Here is a 20,545-nt window from a genome sequence, read left to right as displayed (position 1 = left end):
CCTCTTGGCTTTTCGTGGGCCTGATCTGGGATGGATCCATGCATCTAGGTCCTATTTCATCTATATCGCGCTCTATACAGTATATGCGACGATTGTTCCAAATCCATCTGGTAACTTGGGTGGCTTCGTGAAACCGGTGCTGATAGGTGAACCATCCTATATAAACCCTAATAGAGCCACGTCTCATCCTCAGACGAGTGCTTGATAAACAGCAGAGTCCCAATTCCTTAACCCTTAAATTGGCAAAACTTTATTCCTCATACTAGTTTATTGAACCTTGTCGGACTGTAAAGAAAACAATTAGAGCAATGTTCATATTTTATATGTTGTACAATATTATACAGACGTGGACAAATTATTAGACTAAAAGGTTTTTCTTGGAAACATAATACAATTCGTCATATCAACTATCAGTATAATTTACAGAGTCTTTATTGTTGTAAATATGATTGTTTACATCTTATGGTATATTTTTCCAATGGTTAAGCATATTTTGTCTGGTTGTGTTGGTACTATTGATGTTTTAATTATATACTGCAGAAGATATTCAAGAGTCTGTTCTCCTATGGCCTGCAAGAAGACCGGACATGAACAAAATTGAAAATCTGTGATCTATACTGAAGAAAAAGTGAACAAAAAGAGGCTTACAACAAAACATGGACTCATTTAAGCACTATCTGATATCTGGCTAAATGATACTGATATTCAAAGAAAATGTCAAACTTTGGTTTCCAGCATCCCTGACAAAATCAGCATATTACTAAACAATAAGGGAATGTTCACAAAATATTAGTAACCTCCAGACTCCATTTTCTATTCATTATTTCTGTACAAAATATATTTTTGTTCATTATTTCTGCTGATAAATACAGCCTTGTTACACATATAATTAATTTAGTCTAATAATTTGTCCACGTCTGTAGTATTGTGAAATTTTAATTTTCCTACCAATTTTTTTCTATTGTTCTATTAAAGCTATAGGCTACTTTGTCAATTTAAGGGTTAAACCTTACATCAGCATCAGAGATTCGTACTATCTTCGAGACTACCTCTCAATATTTTTAAACTATTGCAGATGATAGAGTAAGAGGTAGGTAGGAAATACTGGTGAAATGAAAATGAGAGACGGGAGTACCCCGAAAATATCCTCTGCAATGTCTGCTTCGTTCACCACATATTCCATCACTGTCAAGCCGGGAATCGATCTCGGTCCGCCTGTATAGAAGACCAGCACGTTGGCGCAATCATGAGATGTTATCGAAACACGTTTTCAATGACATACTGTGCATTCATTAAACAAAATAATTTAATTAAACCAGGGTGCAAATTAAGATTTCTGATGAGGGGGTGATAGAAATCTAGATAGAGAATACCATACATAAAATTATTATTATCCTCATTCTCAACGCTTGGTTGTACTGAGTTGCTTGTCTTGCATCTTGATAATAATAATAATTATATCCATGAGCAGGCTTAAGATAAGATGTGTAATTCCTAAGTTATTGATTGTTGTCAGCTTGCCGGTGATAATACGAGTAATACATCAATATTATTTTCTTTGTTTATTTTATACTTTATAAAGTACATATACTTGTATTAAAACAATTAGATTTTGTGAGGGGGGATAGAAGTTATCCCTGGCAGGGATGATAATATGAATTTATGAGAAGGGGATAACTTTCCAACAGGGGGGGAATCCCCCATCCCCCCCGTTAATTCGCACCCTGAATTAAACCAGAAAATTAGACAGAATAACTGTCTACATGAGACATACAACACTGTTCCTCTATTTTAAGTTATAATTTATCAATCCATCTCCTCTTTCATAGTCCTAGTGAGATCCTACAGCTCGTAATTGTAATAATTGTACTTTGTTGCGTCACGTCTCAGTCCGGTGCATCTTCGTACTGACCGTATCTCTTGTTCACTGACCACTTCCAGGGAACTGTACATGCAGCCAGCATAACAAGAACTTCAGTGTCAAATTGACCAAGAAACTATGAAGTGCACAGTGGAGCTCGTGTCGTTTGTGTTGTGGGCGACGATCGAATGCATTTCTATGGAAGGAGTTAAAATCGACAGCCAGCTAGCGTCCATAACAAGTGGTGAGTACACAAGAGTAAACTGTACGTAATACAATTCAACGGCATTTATTTTAATGATATAGCCTAATGAACTTACACTAGATTTATAAACTCAGACAGAGTCATTATAGTATTAGATAAAGCGGAAAGCGGCTTTAGGGAAGATATTAATCATTTTTAACTATGCCGGGACGACATTTGCAGCTTGAGCCATTCGCTCTCTTGTAGTTTTTTTTTATTTTAGTAGGTTATTTTACGACGCTTTATCAACATCTTAGGTTATTTAGCGTCTGAATGATATGAAGGTGATAATGCCGGTGAAATGAGTCCGGGGTCCAGCACCTAAAGTTACCCAGCATTTGCTCGTATTGGGTTGAGGGAAAACCCCGGGAAAGAACCTCAACCAGATAACTTGCCCCGACCGGGAATCGAACCCGGGCCACCTGGTTTCGCGGCCAGATGCGCTAGCCGTTACTCCACAGGTGTGGACCTCCCTCGTAGTCCAGTAGTCCAGTATAATTTTGCTTTCCTTGCATTGAGTCCATTGTCGCTTACACACGTTACCCTCAAATCCTGTATTTTTTTTAGATAGATAGATAGATGGATTTATTGAGTAATATTATACATACAGATTTTATATTATCATAATTTCCTCTAAAATCCAATGCACGGGTCTTCTGACCGTACGTGCTTTGTACCTAAAACAAGTCCTACTTTGTAGGTCATCCCCCTCACCTATGATTATATCCAACTACTCTCTAACAGAACACAATATTAAATTGAAAAATAGCACAACAAAACACATCTAAAACAGACATAAAAGTGTACAGTTGGGTAGATACTATTATCCCTTCCTCAGTTCGTGTCATCCTGTAATTTAGAATATACTCTTAAGGGGAGAGGACGGTATTTTTTTTTTGGTAAAAAAAATGAGTAAATTAAAAAAAAATCTTTAAAATAATGTGTGAAATGGATTGCATAACATTTTGTGAGTATTTGTGCCCTTATCGGATTTTGAGACGCCATTTTTAAACTTTCTGCGCTATGGATATTTAAACTACACGTCCCCTTTTATTGTTGTTTTTCGGTAACTTCATTTTTTTGCTACATTGCATTGCCAGACAAAAATGGATATAATTTCTGAACTACTAAAGATACATGCATGAAATTTAGAACACACATTCTCTAGACTATTAGGAAACTTTTCTCTGTAACAGACTTTTAATTGATTTCATTTTAAAAATATGTCTGTCTGTTTGCAAGAAAATAAAATAAAAAAAATGTTATTAAAGTTGAATTGTTTATTTTACAAATGTAGGGAGTAATATAAACATTCTGTTATAGACACTTTGTAGAGCATTCTTTTGCAAGTACATTGCAAAACACAGTTTGAATATATCTTTTAAAATGGCTTAGATATATCGGTTTTAGTAAAATCCTGCATTTTGTACATTTTTGTTTCAAATCTGGGCCCCAAATAATTTTTTTCAAAATATCTATATTTGGTTGAGTTGCTACAGCCATGAGCTCTCTACATACAAAAATTAATATTTTACATCAAATACGAAAAAAGTTTTTAAAATGCCGTCCTCTCCCCGTCCAAATGGTCTACAGCATGACGGTGGACAGCGGTTGCGTCCTAGTATTTACTAATTTGCTCCCCGGTTAGCCATTTCGGCGACATAAACGGTCACTGTTATCACTTATATTTTTCAGCCCAATTTAACAGCGATAGAATTCAAAAATATATACAGCCCTAGCCCAAAAAAAATAGCTTTTCCAAAGGCTCTGGCAATACCCACTTAAGAGTAATTTTTGGGAGTTTTAAGTCGTGAATTAAGAAATTTAGAAAATTTCTCGTAAGAATCATCCAGTCCACTGATGTGGCGTAAAGGTTAGCACGTCTCACCGTAAAACTAGCGGGCCCGGGTTTCTGGTTGGTACAAATTAGCAAGTTCAGGTTTTCTCCGTGGTTTTCCCTCAATCCATGAAGAACAAATGCTGGGTAACTTTCGGCGCTGGACCCTAGATTCATTTCACTGGCATTATCTGTAGTAAGTTTGGTTTGTAGTTAATAGTATAGTGCGTAAATTTTCAATTTTTGGGGGCTGCGACATTTCACTTAACACCATCGATATATAGGGTTGTTTCCGATCTCTGATAACGAATTTGAATGACGTCATGTGCGTCAGGAATCACACTGACAGCTGAATTGCGGCGAGAAGTGACAGACCAGTAGTGAGTGATTTCATAATCAGAGTGCACGGTGTATCACAGTAGCAATGCCCAAGAAAATCGAACCTTTTTGGAAGGGGTAACAACTCTTTCCGATGCCAAGTACAGTTACGTGAAAATCATAGGAGCCTGCAAAACACGTGGTTTCGTTTTACTTCCAAGAAAGGCGTCTTGTGTGTACCTAATAAGACTTGCAAAGCTTGGATGGGATTAATTCCAGAGTGGGAAAAGCAAGCAAATCCACCCCCGTCACAAGTCGCCGCACCCCACGAGATGATACAAATTAATTCCATTCGAGCTTTACCAATCTTATTAAGTGCACAGAAGATGCCTTTCTTGGAAATAACGAAACATCGTTTATTGCAGGCTTCTTTTATTTTCACTTAACTGTAGACCTACTTTGCATTGGAAAGGGTCTTAATGTACCAATCCCAAAAAAGGCTCGATTTTTTTGGGAATTTCTGCTGTGAGTCGCCGTGCATTCTGCCTATGAGATCACTCACGACTGGTCTGTCACCTCGCACCACAGTTCAGCTGTCGTGTGACTCCTGATGCACATGACGTCACTCAAATTCGTTATCAGAGATAGGAAATAATCCTGTATTCATTCTTCTTACTGCTAAAATTTAACAAAACTTCGGAAAATATATTCATCAATATTTAAAAATGTATTTTAATTTATTATAGCAGTAAAAAATATGTATAATAATTTTCTCAATCTATTTCCTTACACACAAAACAAATATCTGGACATACAGAAATTTTCTAGCATTGACAGTAAGTATTAAGTTTCAGTAAATTGTATAAATTTTTATGGGAGAAAAACGTCGTTACAAAAATTTCTAAATCTTAGTCAATTTTAATGTGATTTATTGTGATGTGACTTTTACAGGTGATACATTAAGCATATATGTGTATCACAATAGCCTTACTTCATTCCTCTGTATAATATGGCCAGATTTATGGCACTATATCAGAATAGCCCTATAGTGTATCCACAATCGCCCAGACAGAAGGCTATTATGATACACTGATTTTATTTTAATTGTATCCATTATTACAAATAAAATAAATTTAACTACAAATTCTTCATATAAGTCTAAAGTAGCACATGATTTAATTTTTTTCAAATTTGTATATGCTTTGATAGAAATATTACAGTAAAAATTAATTTTCTGTATCATAATAGCCCTACTTGACCCTAGTTGAATCATTTTCAAAATAATTTGTCTATTTAGGGAAATATATTTTCAAACGTGATAAGAATACCGAAATATATTATCTATAGTAATATCAGAAGAGGTCTGAGATTTGTTGATAAATCCACGAGGGAAGCGAGTGAATTTATTTGGGAAATCTCAAACCTCGAGTGACATTTATTAGGACTATTTCGTAAATAACATAAAAATGTAAATAATATATCCCTAAAATTCGCTCACAAAATGTTAATAATTGTATATTTATGAATACTTAACCTATTCAGACATTGTGAAGTCGAAATAGATGAATAACGATTACTGCAATAAAGAAATTGAATGTTGTTCAGTAATGCCAATTGAAAAAAGCGCAATACCGGTTTGAAAATGTTAATTACATGTACTGCGCTTTTCTCTTGTCATTATAACAGAAATGCATTTTCATTATCTGCTGAAATCATAATTTAATTTAAACATTTTATAGTATGATTACAAATAACCTGATTAATACATTAATTAAATGAACAATGTTATGAAGGAGTGTCATTTTCTTTAGATACAGTGAACATGGAATTAGAAGATGTAGATATGGAAGTAGGATTTCGCACTTTATTTAGTACAATGGATTCATGTTTATCGATTTACGTGGAAACAGTTGGCGACAGTGACTAAACAAAAGAACGACAATGCGATAAATTGATAGTGTTAAATCGAGCTGCATAAATTATCGCGATGTATGACTGTGATTGGTTGGAATTCAAAATTTCATTACACTTCATTGGCCGAAAATGGAATGACGTCATATAAACGAAATAGTCACTCTAGTTTATAATGAGATTCGAAGTGTTTTCTTTCAAAACAACTATCTACTGTACTGTGAGTCCAGACTGCTGAAGGGAGTTGTAAAAGTAATTAATTCTGTGGACATTCGCCCATGTATTAGCAAAGGGGAACTTAGATCCCGTGACCACTGATTTTTTAAGAAATAATAGGTTTCCACTACAAGATATGTCACGCCAAAAGTTTTCCTGAACCAAGTGCAGAATGCGTGTGCTTATTGTGTGGAAAAGACTGTGGAAAATACCATGCACTAGACTGCACCTACCGTCTAGAATCCTTAACAAAGTCTTACAACAGCGAAAATGAACACTGAACTATTATGCACATTGTGCGCTTTTCTCTATTATTAATAACTAGACTTCGTTGAATTGCCACATGCAGCACGCAATCAGGTTGCCGATGTACGGTAGTATAGAGGAGGTGAGCGACAGCCCGGTCTCTTAGTATAAGCGGTTCATGTTAAGAGTTGCGACCGGTCCAAATAGATGGAGCAGCTACAGCTAATGTATACCTATGTAAGCACTTGTTTTTGCATTACTGTGGTTGGAATAGTCAAAGCTTAACATCTGTCCAGTGCAGACAAGAATTCAATCAAACATACTACAATGAGACTGTTGCTGTTCCAGACAATTGCCCCCTGGAATATTCTTACCCCCGCAACCAGTCTTGACCCGTTGCGGAACGTGGTTGGATTCTGTTAATTATTATGCAGAACATTACGGCAAAATAATGGAGGTAATTGATGCATTGGATAGCACAGGCAGTTCCACTGTTGCAGCTGTAAAATCTTTGCTTTGTGAACAGCTATTGGAAGATATTCTTTTCATTGATTCTAATTTTAAAATCGTGTCCAAAAGCATTATCCTGCTAGAATCGTCTAAACTACAACTCTCAGAAGCCCTTAATATATTGGATAAAGTATCACAAACCGTTATCCAAAATAACAATTCACTAATTTGAGAAAAAGTGAAATGTAAGTTGAGAAACATTATTGCTAAAAATTCTGTCTATTCACAATTTCGTATTATAAATGATGTACTATCAGGTCACGACAAAATGTCTGAAGTTGGTGTACTAAAAAGTAGTGACTTTCAGTTCTTAAAATATGCACGTATTACATCGTGTGATGTTGAACGTACATTTTCCCAATATAAAAACTGTTTAAGTGACCATCGGAGGAGGTTCACTTTGCAGTCGCTCAAAATGTACGTAACTCTTCACTGCAATGCACATATTCAAGGATGATGCGAGTATCTTACATTCAATTTTAAGAGTTAATATATCTCACTATAAAATAATTGTGTATTTACATGTTTAGACATTTCCTTGTTCAATGATCATTCATTATATTTCTTGAACGCAGGATACAGGTTTTATTGTAACCGCAGTATACTGCTCAGTGTTTACATCAGAGGCATACTCCATCCTTTGCACGTCCCCTTCTCATACAGTCTATACCGCGTGCGCAGTAAACCTTGCGATTCTCGTGGCAATTCCACGAAGTCTATTAATAACCCTTTAGTAATGCCTGCACGTCAAGTGAGCTTTTGTGACATCTCTCCTGTACCGCAGGCGATAACTTACAATTCACAACCAAAAGTAGAAAAAATTCTGTAGATAATAATTCCTCTGAACATTTTTCCTTTGACACGAATTAGAGTAGGTCTATTTCATTCATCAGTTAGGCCTATGTTGAAACGTTATAGCAGTTATAGTTGTTATGAACTTATTAAATTTACTATATTATAGTGTCTTAAAAGTGATGGTCAGTAATTTACAGATGAAAAGTACGAACTGAAAGAAGCAAAAAAGCTTCAATGAAGAAACATTGGTCCACAAATTAACCTTTCAAGCCATACTCCCTTTAGCAGAGGAGGGCCTTACAGTGGCCTCCTAGGTCACAGGATTTAAATCCGATTAAATTCCAGTGTTTGGGGGTCATATAAAAAGCCTGGTTTACACTTCTGAACTGAGGTTCCGGATTGAAAGTACCTTTCAGCAAATATAAAGAATGATTCACGACTATTGAGAGGATTCGCAGTTCGCTACAGAGAAGAGCACAGTGTTTCGTTCAGATGTATGGACAGCATTTTGAACACCTGCTCTAGGCAGAATCCAGTTAGGAATGTCTGCAAGTTTGCTCTTAGTCATCGAAGAATCTCAACAGAAAATGTGCATTATTTTGATAACGGCTAATTTGCGGATCAATGGTTATTAGAGCTTTTTTGCTTGGGTTAGTTTGTTCTTTTCATCTGTAAATTAATGCCCATAACTTTTGAAACACCTTGTATCACTGTAATCTCTCTGCCAGTTAATAAACAAGGTTGCTGAAGTTTCAACCGCATCAGCTAGCTTATGGTTGGAAGATGGACAGGGATTTGTAATAGTGTTGTAAGCACTGTTCATTGTCATTATGTATTGTATAGCACTACGAAGAGGTTAGATCAGTTAGACAAATATTTCAGTGTGAGTTTTATCACTGAAAAAGAAAACTACATTAAATAATAGGTCTACGAGTGTTTAGATTTCCACAGTGTCTATGATCAGAATTAGGCTTATATTCCACCGTGTTCTGGAATTTGACATTTTCAACGTATCTGAACTATATTATAGGCTCCACCATCAGGGCAAAAGGTAAGATCAGAGGAGTCGCCCACTCTGTTGGGCTCGTTAGCCAGGCTAATTCGGACGACTGGGCTACTTTGTCGTGAATAATTTGCGAACATTTACTTGAGAATGGTTATTTCAATTACTTCGTAATATGTATTATAAGGTATCGTTTGATGAAATCCTTTTCTCTTACTTGAAGGAAATAAACAACGATAATTAAAAAAAAAGACCATAACTGTCTTATTAACTTCAGTTCCTACAATATTCAGAAAGTACAATACTCAATCCGACGCATTAAGGAGATAATAGTTAATTACTACGCAATTTTAACTAAGTGAATTACAATGCAATATACGGTACAGATTTGTGCATAATTTTGGCAAATTTGTAGTATCAAAATAACATAAATCATACTAAATTGCCTCTTTCCAAAATTTCCAAATATAAATAGCTAGATTATTTTTATATTAATTGTAAAAACATACCTGTAAATGTCCTACGTAGCCTATAGGTATTCCGTAGATATTATCTAGAATAGACCCATGAATCTTTTTTCGTAAACAGACTAAAATATTACTGAAATTTTATTCTACGTGCGGTTTCCTAGGTGTAGGTTAATAATCGTGTAAAACAATAAACGTAAAACAATATAGAGTTGCCTAGTTACAGAATGACTCCCGGAGAAAATATTTTTAATAAGAGAAACTTGATTAAATATAATTAAAAATGCTAACGCTTTAAGAAGATGTGATAATATTCATTTCTTGTCCGTTCCTTTCGTTCGTCAGTCCGTCCGTTTATTTATTTACTTACTTACTTATTTACTTACTTACTTACTCACTCGCTTACTTACTTATCTGGTTTGCCTCAAGAAATTAAAAATACGGATGAGTTAAGATATTTTAAAAGATACATCAAAACCTCTGTCCCTACAATTTAGATGAAATACGTATGGGTTTACATTGGTCCTAATTTATTACATTTTTATCTATTTTAATTATTGTTTTTTGTTTTAATCATTGTGTTCTCTCTCTCTCTCTCTCTCTCTCTCTCTCTCTCTCTCTCTCTCTCTCTCTCTCTCTCTCTCCTTCTGACAAGTCCTATGATTTTTATTCTTTTATGGACAAATAAAAATGAAAAAATCTATCTATCTATCTATCTATCTATCTATCTATCTATCTATCTATCTATCTATCTATCTATCTATCTATCTATCTATCTATCTATCTATCTATCTATCTATCTATCTATCTATCTATCTATCTATCTATCTATCTATCTATCTATCTATCTATCTATCTATCTATCTATCTATCTATCTATCTATCTATCTATCTATCTATCTATCTATCTATCTATCTATCTATCTATCTATCTATCTATCTATCTATCTATCTACCTATCTACCTGTCTACCTGTCTACCTGTCTACCTGTCTACCTGTCTACCTGTCTACCTGTCTATCTGTCTATCTATCTATCTATCTATCTATCTATCTATCTATCTATCTATCTATCTATCTATCTATCTATCTATCTATCTATCTATCAATCTATCTATCTATCTATCTATCTATCTATCTATCTATCTATCTATCTATCTATCTATTTATTTATTCTAATGGCTCGTAATCTGGTAACAAAATGAACATGAACTAAATAACAAAAAACACAACTAGAGAAAAACCAACTTCTGCCTTGCTTCCCAGTAACGATTGGTTTCTGATAAGCAGTGAAAGCCTGGATAGTTATTGAGAAGTTGTCGGTCCATATTCTTCATTGAGGTGACACAGGTGTAGGCTGGAGCTTGCATAATCCCGACGCGTTAGAGATCTTTTAATGATAATGAGGTAGAGAAGACGAAGATGAACACAGAGATAGGAAGAGGAATATCCGAATGTGGGGTTCAACAGTAAGCGAAATATTAACGAAGATAAAGATGAGGAGAAAGGAAGACGAAGATGAACAGAAAAAAGAGAGAGAAGACGAACGCAAAGGATAGAGAAAGCGACGGAGAAAAACGCAGATGACGGACAGAGACAGGAAGAGGAACAAGATGAAGAACAGTGAAGGAAAGGAAGACGAAGGTAAAAAGGAGAGAAAGAGAGGAAGGCAAAGATGAAGAGAGAGAAAAAGGAACAAGATGAACAGAGAGAGGAGAAAATGAAAATGAATATAAAAAGATGTGAGAGAGAGAGAAAGAGAGAGAGAGAGAGAGAAGTAAAGACTGAAGAAAACCCGGAAGAAGAACAGAGAAGTAGGGACAGAAAGAAAAACAAAGAGAGGAAGAAGACACAAGCAAAGAAAAGTGAGAAAAAGAGTGGAAGATGTAGATGGAAAAAGGAGAGGAATAGGGACAAGGTAAAGAGCAGAGAGAGAAGGGAAGAAAGACGAAGATGTAAAGAGGAAAGGCGAAGATGAATAGAGAGGAAGGGGAAGAGGAAGATAATAAACAGATGTATAGAGAGTAGTGCTGTTGATCAATCAAAATATTTCACCGATTAACTATCTGAATTGAATCGATTAATCTGTCGATTAATCGAGTATTGATCGAATTGAAAAAAATATTTTAATATATTGTAATACACAATAATTATTGTTAAATTTAACTTGTGTTCGGTGATAAGTGTAAGTATTAAATGTTGTATATCTGTCTATATTGTATAGTTATATTACAAGACAACTATTTTAATTACTTAGAGGAGAGTCGGGTAGTATCGGACATCGGGTAATATCGGACAGTGAGTTTCTTTCATCTACCACACGATGATAGTACCTGATTGACATGGTTACGTTTCTGTGATGTCACATAGAGAAACGTAACCATCTCATTCAGGTACTACCATATGGTGGTAGATGAAAAAAACGCACTGTCCGATACTACCCGATGTCCGATACTACCCGACTCTCCCCTACTACATATTTGTTATGAGGCTTATAATTTATTGTGTTAATTTCTCCGGGAATTTTTGAGACAAACATAAATAACAAAAAGTATGAAGACTCATCTAGCTAATACTGCTTCATCCATGATTTTAAACATGTGAGTGCATTCACATGCTCCGAATTAAGTGCCGCTCTACGTTTAGTAACAATGTTTCCTGCATCACTAAACACGAAAAAAAGCTTTTTTTTCTGTCAAGCATTTCTCCACGATCGTTCAATTTAAATCCAAACGTTTCATCGAGTTTATCTCGCAAATTCTCATATGACATAATGGAGTTTACACTTTTCACAAACCACAGAAAATTGATTTTTTTTTTCTTTATCAAACTAAACACTCAACCTTCATATACAAACTCAGTACAGAAACTGCAACTGCAAAACTACAGCGGTCGAAACAGAAGACTGGTCCCTATTGTAATCGAATTACCAGAATTTAAAGAGGGAAGGTAGCTACGCTCTCACTTGCACAGAGTGTAGACATGGCTATTTTATAAGGAATGAGGGGGACAAATCCCATAAAATTATGTATTTCATAAGCTAGGAAGATGAGCTGACAACAAGGTGGAAGTTTTCTTGGAAAACCATAAAACTTAATAAGGGTTTCGCATTGTGTTTCAATTTTTAATAGAGGTAGACTAGGTCACTGTCCTCATATCTCCATCTCTTTTTGAAGTGTTTGTGCAAAGATTTTCCTCACTCTACCTGATTTACAGTTAGGAAATAACAGTACTATTGTGCTTTTAAGTAAGCAATTTCCGAGAGAGAAATATTGTCGGAATTGTTAGTATAAGTTTGTATTAACAAAATAATAATTAATATCAACTACAACCGATTAATTTTAATCGACTCGATTATTCGATTAAATACTTTTGATCGATTAATCTTACAACAGAAATTGATCGATTAATCGATTAAATCCTACAAAACTAATAGAGAGGGAAAGGAAAGACGAAATTTATAAAAATAGGAGGACGAGAGAGAGAGAGAGAGAGACCGAAGGAAGGACGACGGAGGGAGGAAAGGAAGATGAGTAAGAGACAAAGAGGAAGATGGAGAAAATAGAAAGATGAGAAAAGAAAGAAAGAAAGAGAAAGGAGAATATGAAAAATGAAAAGACAAGAAATAAAGAGAAAAATGAGAACTATAATAAGAAGAGAATTAGGATTAGATGAAAATTTAAGAGGAGAAGACGAAAATTTGGAAGAAAAAATTGCTATGGAAGCTGAAGACAAAGGAGAAGAAGTAAAGAGAGAGAATGAGACAATTACCAATTTATTTTTAGTAGGTTATTTTACGACGCTGTATCAACACCTCAGGTTATTTAGCGTCTGAATGATATGAAGGTGATAATGACGGTGAAATGAGTCCGGGGTCCAGCACCGAAAGTTACCCAGCATTTACTCATATTCGTTGAGGGAAAACCCCGGAAAAAACCTCGATCAGGTAACTTACCCCGACCGGGAATCGAACCCGGGCCACCTGTTTTCGCGGCCAGACGCGCTAGCCGTTACTCCACAGGTGTGGACTTACCGATTTATAACGTGATCTTCAGTATATGTTGCAAAAATACTTTTCATAATTCCCGGAACCTGCGGTTTCACATGTGAACAATGTAGTTCGAGCACCCTACGTGCAACCCCTTGCGTTAGGTTCACTAAGCACACATCCTGGAGGAAGCGACCGTTGCACAGAGGGCGTGTCACCGTCGGAAGTGGCGCCAGGGAGACGTGAAAACTGCAATTTCCATACAAAATGAATATCCTGTGTGACTGTCTTGATTCGCATCTTTAACATATTGGCTATTTAGAAATTTGCATTTATTGTGTGGAGGTATAAAATCAGATTCACTGCGAAAAATTATATACATATTGAAAACTTGTGAAAACATTTGAAATATGGAAATTTCAGTTCTATAATCAAAATTTGTTTGAAAAGGCGACTGGATTATCCAACAAATTTGATCCATTCCGAACTGAATGTTTTTTAGAATTGACCAAATTTATAAATACTCTTTAATGAAATTCTATCATAAAAATAGAATGAAATTTGTAGCTCAGCCACATGCTCATAATACAAGACGAAATGAAATTCTTAAATTAGTTGAACCTAAATATTTCACATCTGCTGCTTTACTACACAGTACAAATTATGGTCCACGTCTATATAATTCGATAATAAAATTTCATCCAGAATTGACTACTTTAAGCAATGAAATTTTCAGATCCAGAATTAAAAAATTTATATGACAGACTTCCCTGTATATATATTATGTACCATGTATTGTAAAACAAAATTATTTCTATCCTAAGTGTATTTTTCTATTTTATCTTGGTTACTATATCAACATGACCTGCACTAATTATACTACTAATAATAATTTAATATTAATCCATCAATCTCAACATCGTCTCTTTTTTCACTCAGTTATTACTAGTATTATTATTTACTAATTTTATTATCATCTTTATGTGAGCTTTTTTATTAAGTATTTTGTCTACAAAGTATGTATATCTATGTAACGGAACTGTCCCCGAACACGAGCTTTGCTCTTTCGGGGTATTTTAATGTAACGTTTTTATGTATATGTTATTATTAAATAAAATCTAAATAAATCTAAATAAAATAAATAATGAAATACAATTCTTGCGAATTTAATGTTACATTGAAATGCAAAAATATATTATAGTGACAGATATTATCCCGGATTTCTCCATAATACTGTGGTTGTCTGGCATGCTCACAGGTGGTATGTTTGTCGGGGCGATACTTCACGGATAGATGGCAGGCCTAACGCGGATGATGGCCGGTTAATACGAATGAAGATTTATTTTGAATTGGGAAGAAGGCAGGTTGTACAGTTGGAGACAGCGATTTTGGCAGGTGACCTCGATGGCATTGCTAGTAGGCGAGTCAAATGTTGTTCTGTTCGACTGCATGAATGAGACACGATAACGCTGTCAGTCGTTGTTTATACACACATCAGCTCGTATCGCCATTATTATAAAACCCACCACAGTACAATCCGATTCATAGTAGTATCGTAAATTAGTTTCGTTCGTAATAATTTTATATTTTCTAAATTAAAAGAAAGAAAAAAACATTGTATAACCAGAACAAGAAATTATTGTAAATGTTTATTATTTCATGAAGAGACAGGCGAAAAAAAGGTATGAATTGTGTCGAATTGTCTTCGTTAATAACAAACATTCATTAAGTACAAGAATGAGTTGCGGAAGCGACAGAAATCGACACATTCGAAAAATAACCGAAAGAAGAGGTATGCTGAAATAAGAGATGAGATGAACAGTCTAATTCAATTTTTATAAAGGAGCTTTTGTTTTAAATTTAAGGCTGCATGTCTGCTGGTGGGAAAAATAAATCAGTATATTTTGATCATTACTACCTCCCATTTTACATCCCTTAATGTTCGTATTTCGTAAAACTCCGTCTTATCTTTTGACTAAAGATTAACAAAAACTTACACACAGAGTTTAAGGTGATTAGTCAGTCAGTCTGTTGATTATAGAACAGTTTTTATATATACAGTATGTTATATATAGATTGTCTTTATACTTTATAGTAACAAGGAAAAGAATATGCAGCGGCAACTGGAATTATCTCACGATGAAAGAGTAATGGAACGGAGAATTGTATGATGATGATCGTATGATGACGCAGAATATCTGCATGGAAATATCATATGTACTTCGGTACATTAAAATAATATATGGAATTATCTCGAAAACTGTGTGCCGGGAACTGGTCCCTTTCCATACGCATGCACACACACATAAGACTACTGCAGTTCTATAAAATTGGATATATGTGCATTGTTTTTGGAGGTGACTGTCCATCCGAGTCCACTAGGATAATCGGGACTGTATGTTTACTCTTATGTCTCACCCATTCCAGCTGCAGTTTGCTTGCGACGAAGATAACAACCGACTTTGCAGCTATGAGTAACTCGCTCTGGAGTTCTGATTAACAAGATCATCTGCCGAAATCGATGGCGTCCACTATACAACAGTTTTTCTTATAATAATTCCAATACACCTGCGAAACTCTGGGGTTCATTAAGTTTACCATAGATGTGTAAAATAAAAGTGTTATGCTCAAAACATTCATACCTACAAAATGAAGAGAAAAAGGCAGAAGATTAAAACGAAAATGAAGAGGTGAATGTGGAACTGAGAGAAATTTCTATAGAGAGAAGGACGATCTTCAGGATACAAAGTTCTTTTTGTTTAATTGTGATTTTAATACCAAATATTTTAGTACCATTGACATTACAGAAGAACAAGATTTAAAACGAATCGGTGGTGACCTATTTGGAAGTACGCTCCTGTTTTAAGGATGATATATGAAACATACAGGCTAATACGATTACAATCAATATAACCATTGTATGTCTCATAAGTTTTGTTTACCAGCATTTTCACGGTTGTGAGTTGAATCGTATTTCTGCTTATTATAATAATTATATCTAGATTATTTGTTGTTCCAACATCCATCCGAATTCATGCGGAGAGCGTTTACCTTGACAAGCGGAAACCCCGCTGACATAAGTGTAAACACCAGAACTCTCAATGACACTGTCCTTTGTTTTACATGACACTCGGTAATAGACCACCATACTACTGTAATGTGTTCGTGGGAGCAAACCATTTTATCTGCAGTATAGCTACATTAAAAACAGGAAAGCCTTGAATGATTAAACTCATACATTCTAATTACAATTTCACTAGGATTTATTCATTTACAATAATTTGAGAACCAAATGAACTATGCGCTGGCTAATGAGATAATCTTTAACTCGTGAGACCGTAAGTTTGAAACTTAAGATTGACTATCACTCACCAGATGTTTAATTGTTTCCAGATTAATTGCAAATATTCTCAGCGGATCGATATTTTATCGTTGGTGACAGCGCTTAGTAATGATCAAGAAGTTTATATGTGGAAGCATAGGCCTATAATTTTGTCCTAGTGTATTCAATATGGCCTTTAAATTGTTTTTTAGATTCAATTACATGAATGGAGTTGTGGATCATGGTAAAAACACCTCCACTCCCTCTATCTTCACGAAACAGATTAAAAATTTTGTATGTAAAATTTTAAAATATCATCAATCTGAAAAGATTCTTGTATGCATACTACAGAAGCCTTTTTGTCTTGAACTTCTTGCTTTAATAAATCCATTTTGTTTCTTAAATACCTAGAATTCCATTGTAAAATTTTCAGAGTCTCTGTATCTTTTTCGTTAACGCTACCTTTTCGTTTTAATTCTCGGTCTTTAAATGTACTACCCAATGAGACATGGAATTTATTCTTTTTAGCCTCATTTTTTATATTACAGAGAATATTTGCTTCTGCATTGGACCGACACCATACTCTAATCCTTTTGGTATTATATTTGCCTCCTTGTCTCATTATATTATGGTTCTTTCCAATATTGAACTTTGCTCTGATTGACTGGATGGTGTGACTTTTGGTGTTCCAAATAAGTACTTTAGTACGATTCTTGGCATCTCCCAGTGCAGTTCCTACCCGGAGATCCGGTTGAGGGACTATTTTACCTCCGGAGAATTTTTACACTGAGGGACTCCATGTATCATAAGCTTCAGAGAGTGAAAAATATAGTGGGACTGCGATGGTGTTAATGCAGCTTCTGTGGATACCTCTTTGTTACTTGTTAGTTTAAACAACAAGTTTAAGCTCCCTCACCACGACAAGGTGAGTACCCACGAGGGGGATATTCCTCATTTCTCATGAAAAACAAAAACTGAATAGACTACAGTGGACTTTATGTTGTCAGAAAACAGCTGGATACATTAAGATTGATTGATTGATTGATTGATTGATTGATTGATTGATTGATTGATTGATTGATTGATTGATTGATTGATTGATTGATTGATTGATTGATTGATTGATTGATTGATTGATTGATTGATTGATTGATTGATTGATTGATTGATTGATTGATTGATTGATTGATTGATTGATTGATTGATTGATTGATTGATTGATTGATTGATTGATTGATAAACTGCTAGAAGAGATAGAGTGCGGATTTATGGAAAGTCGACCACTCAAAGAAGAGAGAAATAATATTTGATATTATAAAGGCTCGTTAAACAAGCTCCAAATTGTAAGGGTATATAAGAGAAGTCACGCTAAGAAGAAACTGCCCACTGAAAGAAGCACTGAAGGAAATGGTGAACGAAAGAAAAGTTCGGCGCAGAAGAAGATATCAGATTATAGACAACACTAAGATACATGGAGCATATACGGAGACTAAGAGGAAGGCGGAAAGTAGAAAATGTAGGAGAATGCTGGGTTTTCAGTGAAAGACCTGTACTTGGGCAAAACACACTGAATGAATAAGATAAGTAGAAATCAAAACAGAGAATTAGCCTAATCATCACATCTTAGACAATCTAATTACGTTTCTCTTCGCCTTTTCACAATAACCTCATTACGTAATCGAATAATGGAAAATCACTGTAGTTAAAAAGTCCCTATAATGAAAGTTACTAATAATGATTAGAATGTAGTAAACTGTATAGCCTCAATACATACTAGGTACTCAAAATCTGGACGTCTTTCATTTTTGAGATGAATTTATTGTAACTTTCCTTGTTTGCTGAAAGTACTGCTTTCTTAATTTGGCTGCTTTATGTCACCAGTGTATAGGCCTAATATCTTCTATAGCATCAGGTGGTTATAATTAAACTGACGGTGTTCAGCGTGGCACAGCACGAATTGCAATGATCGTAGGAGTGTGAAACTTCGCAGATATGCTGTTTAAGCAATGCGCTCGCGAATTATGCCAAAAAGTAATTAGTTCCAAGCCTTGCTACCAGGTGAAAATATGGCGCTGTAAGCGTCAGAACGTGGTATGGGCGCAGGAAAATGGCAGGAAAGATCAAACACATTATAACGGTGGTTCTAGTACGTTTATTAGGAAGTATGGTTACAAACACTGTTCACATCAGCAACATGTTGCATCCGTAACACGGCATGCTCGACAATTTCTCGCAGAATATCTGGTGAAATCAGAGCGACATGTCGTTGTTTGCTAGCCTTTAGATCAGGCAGAGACCGGATATGTCCGTGATAGACACGATCTTTAAAATATCCCCACAACCAGAAGTCACATGGATTTAGGTCGGGAGATCTTGAGGGCCAATCATCTGGAAATTGCCTACAGATGATGCGGTCCTTACTGAAAGTTTCTCGCGGCAAATCTTTCACCTGGCGAGCGATATATGGTGTTGCTCCATCTGGCATGAAAATAATGGTGGGGTCTCAGTTGCGTTCTTGCAAAGCTGGAATCACGTGTTGCATAAGCAGTTCCCTATAACGTGCAGATGTCACTGTACACCTAACAGGGCCGAGAGGTGCTCATGTGTTTGATCCTTCCTGCCTTTTTCCTGCGTTCATACCACGTTCTAACTGCTTACAGCGCCATATTTTCACCTGGTGGCAAGACTTAGAACTAATTCTTTGTTGCATAAATTGTGAGCACATTGCTTAATTTATTAGTATATCTACGAGGTTTCACACTCCTACGATCATTAGAGCACGTGCTGTGTCACGCTGAACACCGTCATTTTAATTATAACCACCTGGTAGGCTATATCGTCTGCTTGTTTTGTAGCTATATCACAGTAGGTTTGTTTTTTTTTTTAATTTCATTGTCCAGAATAATTTATAATTGTTTATATTTCCTCGATGTCTCCATGTTTTTTGCTGTCATTGGGTAATTTTTCTGCAGGTAATTTCGTAATACTTATCTGGAGAATCATTGAAATTGAATGAGAGATTCCTTTCTATGTCCTTTTAAATTTATTCTAATTGACTGTATTAAAGTTCCACGAACTCTTTTACTATGTTTGGTTATGGGTTCCTGATTTAGTGAAATAGAAGTGAAATAATTATATGACCGAGTCCAAGATCTTCCGGTAACTTTCTGCAGAAGATATGAGCATAGTAGTGCTAGATCTGAGTTATATGTCGTCCCTAATGAATGAAGGATGATGGAGCATCTCCTGATCTGTACATAAGCTGTATTGGTTGAGTATTTATAACGCTAATATGAATTTCATTTCAGAAACTTTAAAGATTAAAAACCACTAGTATTCCCGATAAGCGGGATAATATAATTTTACCCACGAGACGGTTATCCAAAGAAGCTAGATTTAGCGGGAAAACCGCTGAATTGGCAACACTGCATAATATGTTTTCTTCTGAATAACGTGTATTTATGATTCATGTGTGTTAACACAATCGGCTCATCAAGTTCAACCTTGATTTGAAGAAAGAATCGCGGGTGTAAAAGTTCCAGCCATACAACAAGCCAAACTCTTTATAATACATTATTTCAGGCGACGGGAAATGTTCAGACTGGCTTATTTTGTTTGAATGCGAATCGATTAGGTACTACCACTAAATTATTATTATTATTATTATTATTATTATTATTATTATTATTATTATTATTATTATTATTATTATTATTTCTTTCAGTAAATAGTTAAGGAAATGGGGTGTACCTATACATTTTGAATTTCAACAATATAATTTAAGGAAATAATTAAGTACTTCGGGCAATAACAATTACCCTGGTTAACA

The 20,545-nt window shown here is 35.2% G+C and overlaps 1 protein-coding gene across 3 annotated transcripts in view; it reads left to right on the top strand.

Annotated features, from left to right (window-relative positions):
- The window catches only part of LOC138701803 (uncharacterized), a 208,325-nt gene that overhangs the window by 16,191 nt on the left and 171,589 nt on the right, over nucleotides 1–20,545 (top strand). For all 3 annotated transcript variants that reach the window (XM_069829113.1, XM_069829073.1, XM_069829080.1), the window contains exon 2: nucleotides 1,942–2,105. In XM_069829113.1, coding sequence (XP_069685214.1) covers nucleotides 2,000–2,105 — 106 coding nt within the window. In that variant the 5' untranslated portion in view covers nucleotides 1,942–1,999. The remainder of the gene's footprint in view (nucleotides 1–1,941; nucleotides 2,106–20,545) is intronic.

Source organism: Periplaneta americana, chromosome 1, assembly GCF_040183065.1.
Source record: "Periplaneta americana isolate PAMFEO1 chromosome 1, P.americana_PAMFEO1_priV1, whole genome shotgun sequence".
Lineage (NCBI taxonomy): Eukaryota > Metazoa > Arthropoda > Insecta > Blattodea > Blattidae > Periplaneta > Periplaneta americana.
This window is presented reverse-complemented; position numbering and strand designations above follow the sequence as displayed.